General features: G+C 32.4%; 1 protein-coding gene across 1 annotated transcript; it reads left to right on the top strand.

The window, feature by feature from the left end:
• Positions 1–4,619: 4,619 nt before the first annotated feature.
• Positions 4,620–13,684, top strand: LOC134711691 (HHIP-like protein 1). Its single transcript, XM_063572467.1, has 8 exons — positions 4,620–5,317; positions 6,386–6,474; positions 7,012–7,187; positions 7,739–7,879; positions 9,635–9,764; positions 11,357–11,490; positions 12,781–12,841; positions 13,453–13,684. The coding sequence occupies exons 1-8, from the start codon at positions 4,853–4,855 to the stop codon at positions 13,544–13,546; spliced, it is 1,290 nt and encodes a 429-aa protein (XP_063428537.1). The 5' UTR covers positions 4,620–4,852; the 3' UTR covers positions 13,547–13,684.
• The last annotated feature ends 259 nt before the right edge of the window (positions 13,685–13,943 follow it).

Here is a 13,943-nt window from a genome sequence, read left to right as displayed (position 1 = left end):
CAGTTTTAGGTAAGAACTGTTGATTCTTTGAACTCTCTTCGTTGCTTTAAAAGGTCTTTAGGGAATTATGAAAAAATGAAAAATAACAATGTTGTGGTTTGAAGCAAGAACACCTGTTTACTCTGATCAAGAATTGTGCTTTTCTGAACATTCAAAGTTCTATTGCAATCCATAATACAGGGAATCTTGTTTAATAACAACTGTGCTCTCTTATCAAAGGAAACACTAGTGAAAACATGTTTTTCCCCAGTGCTTCCATTAGTAAAAGAGCACATATTGGGTTTTCCTAAGTGTTGCAGTTAACTATAAAGCATGTATTGTGTTTTCCCAAGTGTTTCTAGTTACAGAGCCCATTGTGTTCCCAAGTGTTTCTATCAGTTAGAGAGCAAATTGTGTTTCCTCACATGTGTCTATTGGTAAGACAGTACATTGTGTTTTCCTAAGTGTTTCTATTTGCTAGAGAGTGCATTGTATTTTTCCTAAGTGTTTCCATCAGTAAATGAATTCATTGTGTTTTCCAAAGTGTTGCAACTAGATAGAGACCACTTGGCGTTTTCCCAAGTGTTTCCATGAGTTTGAGAGCCCATTGTGTTTTCCTAAATGTTTTTTTTGGTTAGAAGACCCATTGTGATTTCACAAATGCTTCTATTGGTTAGATAGCCCATTGTGTTTTCCCAAGTGTTTCCAATACTAGTAGTCAAGAATCCCATGGTGTTTCTTACATGTTTCTTTTGGTTAGAAAGCACATTGTGTTTCCCCAAGTATTTCCATTAGTTAGAGAGCACATTGTGCTTCCACAAGTATTTCCATTAGTTAGAGAGCACACTGTGTTTCCCCGAGTGCTTCTATTGGTTAGAGAGCACATATTGTGTTTCCCCAAGTATTTTCATTAGTAAAAGAGAAAAATTTGTTTCCCCAAGTATTTCCATTAGTTAGAGAGCACACTGTGTTTCCCCTAGTGCTTTTATTGGTTAGAGAGCACATAATGTGTTTCCCCAAGTATTTTCATTAGTAAAAGAGAAAAATTTGTTTCCCCAAGTATTTCCATTAGTTAGAGAGCACACTGTGTTTCCCCTAGTGCTTTTATTGGTTAGAGAGCACATAATGTGTTTCCCCAAGTATTTCCATTAGTTAGAGAGAACATTTTGTTTCCCCAACTATTTCCATTAGTTAGAGAGTACATATTGTGTTTCCCCAACTATTTCCATTAGTTAGAGAGTACATATTGTGTTTCCCCAACTATTTCCATTAGTTAGAGAGTACATATTGTGTTTCCCCAACTATTTCCATTAGTTAGAGAGTACATATTGTGTTTCCCCAACTATTTCCATTAGTTAGAGAGTACATATTGTGTTTCCCCAACTATTTCCATTAGTTAGAGAGTACATATTGTGTTTCCCCAACTATTTCCATTAGTTAGAGAGTACATATTGTGTTTCCCCAACTATTTCCATTAGTTAGAGAGCACATATTGTGTTTCCCCAACTATTTCCATTAGTTAGAGAGTACATATTGTGTTTCCCCAACTATTTCCATTAGTTAGAGAGTACATATTGTGTTTCCCCAACTATTTCCATTAGTTAGAGAGCACATATTGTGTTTCCCCAACTATTTCCATTAGTTAGAGAGTACATATTGTGTTTCCCCAACTATTTCCATTAGTTAGAGAGTACATATTGTGTTTCCCCAACTATTTCCATTAGTTAGAGAGCACATATTGTGTTTCCCCAACTATTTCCATTAGTTAGAGAGTACATATTGTGTTTCCCCAACTATTTCCATTAGTTAGAGAGTACATATTGTGTTTCCCCAACTATTTCCATTAGTTAGAGAGCACATATTGTGTTTCCCCAACTATTTCCATTAGTTAGAGAGTACATTTTGTTTCCCCAACTATTTCCATTAGTTAGAGAGCACATATTGTGTTTCCCCAAGTATTTCCATTAGTAAAAGAGAACATTTTGTTTCCCCAAGTATTTCCATTAGTTAGAGAGCACATATTGTGTTTCCCCAAGTATTTCCATTAGTAAAAGAGAACATTTTGTTTCCCCAAGTATTTCCATTAGTTAGAGAGCACATATTGTGTTTCCCCAAGTATTTCCATTAGTAAAAGAGAACATTTTGTTTCCCCAAGTATTTCCATTAGTTAGAGAGCACATATTGTGTTTCCCCAAGTATTTCCATTAGTAAAAGAGAACATTTTGTTTCCCCAAGTATTTCCATTAGTTAGAGAGCACATATTGTGTTTCCCCAAGTATTTCCATTAGTAAAAGAGAACATTTTGTTTCCCCAAGTATTTCCATTAGTTAGAGAGCACATATTGTGTTTCCCCAAGTATTTCCATTAGTAAAAGAGAACATTTTGTTTCCCCAAGTATTTCCATTAGTTAGAGAGCACATATTGTGTTTCCCCAAGTATTTCCATTAGTAAAAGAGAACATTTTGTTTCCCCAACTATTTCCATTAGTTAGAGAGCACATATTGTGTTTCCCCAAGTATTTCCATTAGTAAAAGAGAACATTTTGTTTCCCCAACTATTTCCATTAGTTAGAGAGCACATATTGTGTTTCCCCAAGTATTTCCATTAGTAAAAGAGAACATTTTGTTTCCCCAACTATTTCCATTAGTTAGAGAGCACATATTGTGTTTCCCCAAGTATTTCCATTAGTAAAAGAGAACATTTTGTTTCCCCAACTATTTCCATTAGTTAGAGAGCACATATTGTGTTTTCCCAAGTGTTTCCATTCGTTAAGACTGCATATTTATTATTATGAAATAAGACTTCCTGTAATAAAAATTGTTATAGAACTTTGAATGTTTAGAATTTCGATGGCATTTAGTAATCATATCATCTGTGTTTCTGAATCAAATGTTTTCTGGATCATAACTTTAGTATATTTTGCTCCATGTATATAAGATTGAAATTTGTGCACATGGAAGGGGAAAAAAGGCCCATTGATTTTCTCTTTGTCAATAAATCATAGTTCAAGTTACGGTAATTTGATTTGACCTTTCTTGATTCAAATGAAAATTATACAGATTAAAGATATCGGAAAGAAGGAAAGAATCATATATGTTTTGGGTCAAAGACCAAGGTCATTGTCGTTTTATGCGAAGTCAGATTTTCTGTATCTTTTATGGTTTACCAAATTTTCATAATACCCATATATAGATGTGGGAAGATGTGGTGTGAGTTCCAATGAGACAACTCTCCATCCAAAAAACAATTTAAAAAAAAGTACACCATTATAGGTCATATACCCTATTTTAATCATGGTAGCGACATTGATTCCAATATTGGAATAAAATTTATAAACTTTAAGCAAGCCTGCTACCCTAAGAATCAAACATCTTAAATTCTATTTAAATTGGGCAAACAGTTTCGGAGGAGGAGATCTTTGAGAAATGTTAAGGACGCCACGTCATAGCATAGGCGCACACTGATGCTGAAATGTACTCATAACAGAGAAGAACACATCGTACAATGACACCACCTTAATATATGCCAAACACCATTTACGACAGACTAATAATTTCAAGTGTCTGCAATTTGATGTTTTCTGGTCTTTGACAAAATAGGTTCGTAGTTGTTTGCTCTTAGGTCGGGTTGTTATTTCTTTGACACATTCCACATTTCCATTCTCAATGTCATTACATCATATTTAGTGTTCAATGAACTTTCGAAAAACTCACGTTCACAAACAATAAAAAGAATAACGACTAACACCATAAAGGCACAAATAGAATTACAGCAAATAGTAAAAAAGTAGCAAAAATATAAATGAATCAAATATCGCAATGTGATAGATACATTGATTGTTGCTTGATTAACGTCCATTGGCAAATATTCCATTTATTTTCAGGACGAATACATCAACAATTAATACTATATGTATGTTCTGCAAGGAAAATTGTCCGGGTTGAATTGTACAATGCTAAATTTGGAATAAAACTCTGGAAAATAAGGTTATTTAGAGGTAGCAATGTTGCTATCATAAGATCTTGCATCAGCTTAAGAGAGCAGATGCAAGGATTTTTACATGCAAAAAGTGTACTTACTCATTCAACTCTCACAGGGTTCATGACCCCATATGAATAAAATAAGGAACTGTGCATATGACCCCCTTAAACAAATATAATAAAAATCGGACTTTCAGAAAAAGAAATCGAGGCCGCTGTGTTCCATAATATATCCGATACATTAAATCGTTTTCTGTTGAATAAAGTGCACACTTAGATCACAGCAAATTATATATTCATCATTTGTTAAACGTGAATTTAATTTATAAGTTTGCACTTTAGGAGAAAGTGCGAGGCATAATGACAACTGTAATTTAAAAGCGTACTAACCTTTATCAGTAATGTAAAAACGAAAGTACATGTATTTATATATCTCTTGTTTTGCAGATTTATTCAAATTGTTTAAATTACATTAGATGTGATTGTATTGTTTCGCAATCTTTACTCAACCGAAAGAAATTAAACATCTCTTAGATTTTTTAAGTGAAATTAGATGAACCAGGGTTGAACTCATTAGAAAAACTATTTTAGCGTGTAAAACATGGTGTTCGTGTTTGCTGAAAAAATCTTCTAGTTGACTTCTTATATTTATTGAGAAATCTTTTTAGAAGGACTATATGATTATGATATTCCACACGGCAGCTGTTCCAATTACAGAGGATTATGATAAAAAGTTAATCATTGATTAAAATCTCGTTGACTTTATTTAATAAGTGCGGAATATTGTATGACAAGGTAAGATCCGGATCAGTGGACAGGTGTACTAGTTCTCATATTTACTTCAGATATTTGTTGTTATACTATTGTTGTTGTATTCTTCATTAAGAACAAATATGGACGTGAATATTATGTGTTTTCGTCGTCTATTGATCGTGTTGATTGTAACATTGGAATCCATGTGTAAATCGGAAGATTGTTACTGTTTAAAAAAACTAGTGGGCGATATCAATAGTCCTGTGTTTGTAGAACAGGATTCTGTGAATGGAAAATTTTATGTGGCACAACAAACCGGAGTTGTACATATATACTCCAAAGATTGGAAGAGAGAATCAAACCCTTTAGTGAACTTAACAAATGACGTCCACATCTCTAACAGTATTTGGGATGAGAGAGGGTTACTAAGCATTGCCTTGCATCCACAGTTTCACAGTAATAAACAGATATTTACGTATAGTATTCGTATAATCAATGGAAAAGAATATGCTGTCGTTTCAAAACTTGAAATCCGACCAGATCTACTGAAAGAAGATATAATTCTAGCTGTTGAACAGGCAAACCAAAAGTTGAATGGTGGACAGGTATATATATTTGTAAACATTTAAAAAAATATGTTAAATGTCCATGTTTTACTGATGTAATGTGATCATGAAGAATGACATATGATATAAATTAACTTTTTTTTTTTACTAAAATGTAACTTTATTACAGCATTTTCTACTTAATTTTACAACACATTTGAGCGGTAAAACCTTTCTCTTCATACAAAAAGTTTTTGTTGAAACAAATGGTTTATCTGTATGTTAAAAAAACTTTTTTGTACTTCTTGAATTGTGATATATCATATGAAGGACTTACATTTGGTTTATATGCATGGAATGTCCATATTTTTAAGACATTTTTTATTCTATTTTTCTGGCAAAAACACATGACACAATAATAAACCTTTTAATGGTTATATATGCATGTATATAAGATTTAAGATCTGTTCTATTCCGCTATACTTATAGTTACACTCTATTCTTAGTATAACAGATTGATTGATTGTTGGTTGCTTTACGTCGCATTAGCAAAACAAAGCTAGTATAACAGAAGTTATATGCATCAGAGCATTAGATCAGAAATAGGCATGATATTACAATAAATCATTGAAACCGTTCCAGTACCTTGTTCATATTTTGTATGTGTCTGTATTTGGGTGTTCCGTCTGTTAAGATTTTGAAGTAGTTGGATAGTTGTTTCTGGTGTCTTTGTTAACTCACTAAGGGATTTTTCTTCTTTCTTTTCGAGGCTATTCTTTCCTTTTCTCCATTTGTTTTAATACTAGTATACATTTTCGGGATATTCTATGGTCTCTTATGGAGTGTATCGTCGTCTCTCATGTCTTATAAACTGGCTGTATAATCATATGGGAATTTACGAAATAGGGAGTAAACATATGGGATCTTTGAAAAAAGGAAAAAGTGAGAAGTGGGAAAATATGACTAAAAATGAGGGAGTGTGAAAATGATCACCCCATGTTAACTCTATACCACATGAATAACTGTTTTCTAGTATGTGCTTAACTACAGTAAAACAATAACCAATCTACCACTTTGATATGGGTTATAGACGCTCTAGTATAACTCGATAGCCTTTTATATCAACAGGCTTTATTTGGTAATGATGGATTATTGTATGTGTCCATTGGAGATGGAGGATCACTTGACAACAAAAATATATCGTTTGCTCAGAGCAGGTATGCTTATGTGATTTGCACTTAAGTTTTGGTAAGAATTGTGTAATTTTGCCAAACATATTGTATCGTACATAGCAAATAAAATGTGAAATATTGAAGAAAAATATCTAGTTCACCCATAAGAAAGTAAGTACGAACAAATTAAAAAAAGATGAGACTAAATGTGTCGCAAGAACCCTTGCAAGAAAAAAATTGAGGGGTCAGAAGGTGACCTGTTGCAAGTAAAATAAACGTCAATTTACACGCATTTACCAGTGGCAGTTCAAAATACCCCGACCTTCATCGCAGACAATTTCTATTACAGGATTTACCTATTGTATTGATTTTTAGTTTGTTTTCATCCTATACGTGTACGACATATTTGCCACTGGACGTTAAGCTATCAACAATAAACAAATCTCATGCGTTTCGAGTCTATCTTGATCGAGCACCAAAATATAGATTTTTTTTGTTATAATCTAATTCAGGATCAGATGATGTTTTCAAGATGTTTTTGTCGGTAAAGAAATCTAGTATGAACATTATATTCTTTTGTAGTTCAAGTCTACTTGGTAAAATTCTACGAATCAACGTGGATGAGACTGAAGTAGTGGATGACCATCTTCTATTTTACTCAATACCTAAAAACAATCCTTTCGTTGAAAACGCATCGTGGAGATCAGAAATATTTGCTCTAGGAGCCAGAAATATGTGGCGCTGTAGTGTTGATAAAGGTATGTAAAACGCTTATACAATGCATTAACACAAGGACAGTACAAAACAAGAATGTGTCCATAGTACACGGACATCCAACTCGCACATTCATTTTCAAATCAAGTGGACCGTGAAATTTTGGTCAAAACTCTAATTTGGCATTAAAATTAGAAGAACATTTGTACAAAGTTTCAAGTTGATTGGACTACAATCTAATTAAAATATTGATCTCTGATTTCGAGATCAATATTCTAATTAGATTGATTGGACTAGAACCAACTACCTTGACCAAAAACTGTATTTATCTAAATACGTTTTACAGTTGGTAAGTATGCCTATATTAATCAGTCCTAGCATCGATATGGATGTTGAAACGAATAACTCAAACACACTAACAGCAAAGAACGATATAGATACATATATTGTTAACTTTTCGACAATTCAATGTACGTTGTAGCAAAATATAAGGTATACGGAATACTGAACTACTTTTCAAAGAAATCATCTTTAATTAGCAGCATAGTATGACGATACCTTAAAAAGAATAATGCTTTTTACTTTCTGTTTACAGGCACTGGTTATCTATATTGTGGTGATGTTGGTGATACAGATACAGAAGAAATAAACTTAATTAAACCCGGGAAAAATTATGGATGGAACATTTTTGAAGGTTCTATTGAAAAAATTAACAGAACAAAAAATGAAACAATAGGTATATACAAAATTTCTTTTTAACACATACCAGAAAATGTCATTACTGGTTTAAAGAAGAAGGATCCTAATGTTTAAACTTTGTTACAAAAATGAAATTCTTAAAATGCCAACCTATATAAATCAAACATATATTCGACATAGTGTTTGCTCTGGACAGTTTTGGTACATTAATTGGCAAACCCTCTATTCCAATTATATACATTACGAAATATCCATATAGGGAACGAATACATCTTCCCAAAAATAGACTTTTGAATTTGGCTTTTGATGTTCAGAAACAAATTCTATTCAACTAAGACATATATTAGTAAAAATCATTCCGAGTGTGCAATAATCTAGTATATCTTTATAACTTGCGTTGAATATGAATAACGTAATCAGAAATCTATATTTTAATTAGAATAGAATTCATAACAGTGTGGCTGTGGACATTGATTGGCGCACTTTAATTTCCCATTGACTGGGACAGATCAGGTTCAAACGTTCGTCTATAACGCCCATTGCTCACGACGTCCTTAGTATATAGACATTTAAACTGGGGGGTCACCAAAGGTTCTCAACGCCTAAATAAAATAATTCGAAATACTAATCAGGAATTTGTGTTTTGAAAAAAGAATGACATACTGTCTTTAAAAATTGTAATGCATGTGTTGATTGATTATCTTTTTCGGACGTCAAAGCTATTTAACAATTGCGGTAGAATAATGTCATCTTTTAACTTTCTTATCTGGTCTAAAAACTTATTTTAGAACGAATGCATAATCCACTTTCAAAAGTTGTGCAAGTACATAACATATAGACAAAATATATTTCTGCCCTGTCTTTTTCGTACTTGAAAGTTTATATTGGATAATAAGAAAGCTATTTTGATTAAACCTGGTGAAACTTTGCATGCAATTACGGTATTGTATTGGTAAAACTGTAAGCATTGAATAAATAGAAGGTCACTCTTAAATGATTTTGTTCTCTCAATCAATAAGATATTTTGTGAAATAACGCGGGTCCCCATTACTTAAAAGTTTGAGTTTTTTTTTACAATGAATAAACTTTTTTTTTATCATTATTTATTGTTATCAGCTCTGAACATTATCATTCTTAAAAGTGAAACTGAAGTAAGTGATGGTAAAAAAAATATTTAAAACAAATTCCTTAAATGATTTGTGAAAAGAAAGTTTATTTTATGTATCAAAATGTGTTAACAAGTGATTATTTAAATCACCACTCGAAGGCCTCTGATAGACTGAGTGAGCATAACATCATCGCCAACGACAAACAAGTAAGTTATAGGTGAATTTTTCAGTATAATTACTAACAAACGTTTTACCGTCGACCACACTGTTATGAATTTAATTCTATATTGGTTTACAAATGCGTTGTTCATATATAAATGAGATAGTTACCCAACTATACAGAAGACATCTAAAGGTTAACATATACTATCCCAAAACGTGTATAGATTGGACAAACATTATCAAAGATCCTCGATCTACACCAACTACTCCAAATTTAAAAAAAAAAACTATTTGACAAGAGACAACTTCTGGCCAGGTTCCCGAAAAGACAGACACATGCACATATTCAGACTGTATTTTTGCATATTTGTAAATCAAATATATATAATGACTATACTTAAATTTCATGAAATTGTAGGGCCAATATTGACCTTTCGTGAACAGCTTCCTCTTTCAATTCTATTTTTTTAATGGTATAACACTGTATAGTCAACTCTTGCTCGATCTTCATTGTTTTTTAGATAACGAGGGCCCTATATATAGTTACCCACATGGTGATATGGGACATGCTGTAGTAGGTGGCTATGTCTATAGGGGAAAGGCATTTTCAAGTCTTTTTGGACAGTATATTTTTGGTGATTATGTTTCTGGGTATGTTATGTTAATGACAAGAGTATGCTATTGATATGTCCCCGTGAATAAAGATAATAATATAAAAAGTAATTCACTATTCAATTTACAACCGGAATTCAATTGTAAATAAATTACAACATATAATTTGATAGAAGAATAAGGAAATGTGGTATGATTACCAATTGGACAACTACCCTCCAAATTCAAATGAAGTGGATGTAAGCAGTTATAGGCAACCGTAATTTCTTCAACAATTAGAAAAACCCATACCGTACAGAAGGCTATACAAGGCAACATGAAAAATAGGAAACAATTACATTGAGAAACTAACGGTCTATACTTTATAACACAACAATAACGAAAAACAAATATGAGAGACAAGAACTAACGACAACCTCTGAATTTTGTACAGGCACATAAAGGAAATGGAGGCGTTAAACATGTTTGTGAGCGCTTAACCCTCCTGTTACCTTGTACAATGGTGTTTTAGCATAACATAAAGACAATAAACATACGCAACAACAAGAATAATTACCGTCGACAACGTTTTGGAGGTTTTCTCGCTAGAAGTGTTTCTTATTTATTCATATATAAATGTAAAAAAAAGATAATGAAACATATTTTAATCAAATATTTAGGTATATGGTTGAAGAGAAACGATCTATTAAAATGATAACATTTCCGTTTTGAAACCAAACATATGACATTATTCTGAAATGCATGTGCATACATTTAATAAGGCGATTTAGGGTGAAGGAAACTTGTTGATATAGAATGTTCAGGGTTTTAATGTGATGTGTGTTGCTTGAATAACAAAAAAGTGTTGCTTAAGGTAGCACAATACAAAGATTTTATAACTCCAACAACCAAGTTTTAAAATGCTGTTACTTTCTTAATAATGCTTGAAATTTTATAGAAGTGGTAGTTTTGGATAGCTAACAGATCACTCTTTCAAATCAATGCAATGTTAGCATTATGCAACAATTATGACACCAATTATAATGTTAATGGTGTCTAAAATATTTTTCACCAAATTCCCATTTTCAAATGAAATTAGCTTCTGCATAGGTATCCCTAGAGGGTTGATTTTATTATATGTTGTTCCTATGGCCATTATCTACAAAAGGGTGTCTCAGATTTCAGATAGAATGTATTGAACAAATTTTACACCTAATTAAACATTATCTTCTTTTATGTGGTTAGGATGTTTCACTAATTGGAGATTTATGAGAGAATAGAATACCATAGAGACAATCTGAGACACCCTTTTGAAGCCCATGATGTGTTGATTAAGATTTCGTTAAAATTTTCTGTATAGTTAAAGAGATGAAAGAGCTAAATTCATTCAAGTGACCTTACCCAGATTTTGCCACTAATTACATAATAATTGATTACATAATGATTGCATAATAAAAATATTACATTCATTTAAAAGATTAATCTTTTATCTATCTATATGTACCTCTTTTATTATTTTCTATGCATTCATAAGAAAGTTACAGCATTTCAAATGTTAGTGATTGGAAGTAAAAAAATCTTTGTATTGTGCTACCTTAAGTTATTAAAATATTTACACCACTAAGATTTTGTTTTATTTATTATTTTTGCAGAAAGTTGTTCAGATTAAAGTTGAACGAGTCCAATAGTAAATATAATCTGGCACAATGTGCACAAAATAAATGTCCATGTGATGCCCGAGATACACCGGGAAAATTTCTACAATCATTTTCAACTGACAGTGAAGGTAAGAATGTTTTATCTTAAGTCTAATTTAAAAGAAAAACACATTCAACTGAAAAGAAAACAGAATGCTGATAATTCTATCAAATGTACAGTATAACAAATGAATACACAGTAGAAAACAAAAGCAATATTGAGTTCGCATTGCCTTTTCATCCTGGCCTTCTGGATGTTTATGAAACATGTTGAAATTTTTGCTATTTGTTTTGTCTCTATTGCTCATATAATTGGTCAGGTATATATACACGGCTTTCACATTTCTTGCAGTTGATATAAAAAAAGATGATGTGGTATTGTTGCCAATGAGACAACACTCCACAAGAGACCAAAATGACACAGAAATTAACAACTATAGGTCACCGTACGGCCTTCAACAATGAGCAAAGCCCAGACCGCATAGTCAGCTACAAAAGGCCCCGAAATGAGAATGTTAAAAAATTCAAACGAGAAAACTAATGGCCTTATTTATGTATTAAAATAGTACGAAAAACAAAAAGGTAATACACAAACAAACGACAACCACTGAATTACAGGCTCCTGACTTAGGACAGGCACATACATACATAATGTGTCGGGGTTAAACATGTTACCGGGATCCAAACTCTTACCCTAACATGGGACAGTGGTATAACAGTACAACATAAGAACGAACTATAAAAATCAGTTGAAAAAGTCTTAACGCATCAGATGGACAAAAATACAAGTGGGCGTGGCCGGGTACTTGTACATCCCAACAACAGTTAGAGCCTTTCTGATATCAATCCAGAAAAACGCTTCGGACGCACGAAAATATTTGGTGTTATTTTCTTTTTTTTTGTAATAAATGAAGTATCTTTTGACGACTGAACAACTTATTTATATTTATTTTCAATCAAGAACCAATGTGAAGAATATGTTTGATCAAGGACGCGGCACTTCTCGAATATTATCAAGGCGGTATCGGGACTTCCCTATCCTTCTAATATACGTTTTTGGTGAACATGAATATGGCAGAAAAGAAAAAGAGGATATTAAGAACACAAACGTTTTGAAAATGTTGATTGATTGACTGGTTCGCGTTTTCTAAACACCAATGTTAAGTATTTCAAGCATATTTGGGACGACGGAACAAATTGGCAATCAATGCAACCGAGAATTTCCAAAGTAGATCGCCCGGAACGAAGGACTAAAATGTTGACTTACACTGGAAAATGAGGATACGGTTGATATGGACCAGATTCTGTAAAAAAAATTTTTGGTATAACATTAGATCGTGAAGTTTTTAGTATGACATGTTTTAATATTATAATTTTAGGTGAACTTTTTATGCTGACGAAACAGAAAGGAGAGATTCTGAAATTAATACCACCTTTAAGGTAAAGTATAAATATTTATAATCTTTTTTCTAAAAGTAATGGATTTCCAATGAAAGAAAATATTAATATTTAATAATTAAGTAGCAAAACCCAAGCAAGGACCGAAGCTCATAAACTCGGCAATCAAAGTTAAACACAGGACTTCGGGAATGTCCGGAAAGCCGGCATACCTTGCTTCGGAAGTTGAGTTAATTACATCACTTATGAATGCAAATGAGAAAGCAAGTGCATAGTAAAGCTGAGAAATCTACGATACCAACTTCACTTTTTTTTAAATCCTAATTGTGCTGCATATTGTAGAAACTTATTGTATGTAAATGAATATCAATACATCTGTAAACTTATTTCGGATGAAAAAAATGTCTATGATAAGTTTGTGTCTGTCTTGGTTTTCATTTAACATGTTCATCCAACCTCACCTCACCTATCGTCTTCTTGCCTCTGAATGACATAGAAGACCTTGATACACTCCCTTCACATCGTCAAGAAGATTTACACCTTCTTTTATTGAAATTTAATTGGATCGAGCTCTGATCAGTAAAATGAAGTTTTAACGCTTTTAATCAACTTGAAATAAAATATCAGAATGGTTTTTCTCTCTCTCATTACAGTGCTGTAACCACGTGCGGATCCTGCCAGTTGTTGCCGAGCGTTTTGGTTTTACTGTGCACATATATGATAGTAACCATGTTATCCAGTAGTTAACCCACACCGAATAATGGTTATTTTTAAGACTAATTCATAATACTAATGTGACGTATCTATATTTTAAAATTTGTTAGTTTTCATGTTTGTTCCAAATGTATTATTCAAGAAACTTTAATTAAATAGTATATTTTTATATGTCCGCATTTTTTAAAAGTCTTATAATGCTATAGTAAGTTGTAATCATTATTATACATCATCGGTATTGTGTGAAATACCAGTTTCAGATTGGAATCACTCCCATGTTGGTTTGTTTATTTATCTGTAGACTTCACACAGTAAAATCATATCGTTCGTTTTCAATAATTCATTAAAATTTGTGAGAAAAATCATGTATGTATGTATTTGTCCCGGTGGATAATTTACTCGGTGCTAATGATTCTCTTTGATGAGATAG

Source organism: Mytilus trossulus, chromosome 3 (genome assembly GCF_036588685.1).
Source record: "Mytilus trossulus isolate FHL-02 chromosome 3, PNRI_Mtr1.1.1.hap1, whole genome shotgun sequence".
Lineage (NCBI taxonomy): Eukaryota > Metazoa > Mollusca > Bivalvia > Mytilida > Mytilidae > Mytilus > Mytilus trossulus.
Note: the sequence above shows the minus strand (reverse complement) of the source record. Positions and strands in the feature narration are given on the sequence as shown.

Excerpts from the sequence above, each read along its gene's own strand:
- LOC134711691 (XM_063572467.1), top strand. The coding sequence starts at position 4,853 with ATGGACGTGAATATTATGTGTTTTCGTCGTCTATTGATCGTGTTGATT. Across the intron at positions 7,880-9,634 it reads AACAAAAAATGAAACAATAG|ATAACGAGGGCCCTATATAT; the intron begins GTATATACAAAA and ends ATTGTTTTTTAG. Across the intron at positions 11,491-12,780 it reads ATTTTCAACTGACAGTGAAG|GTGAACTTTTTATGCTGACG; the intron begins GTAAGAATGTTT and ends TTATAATTTTAG.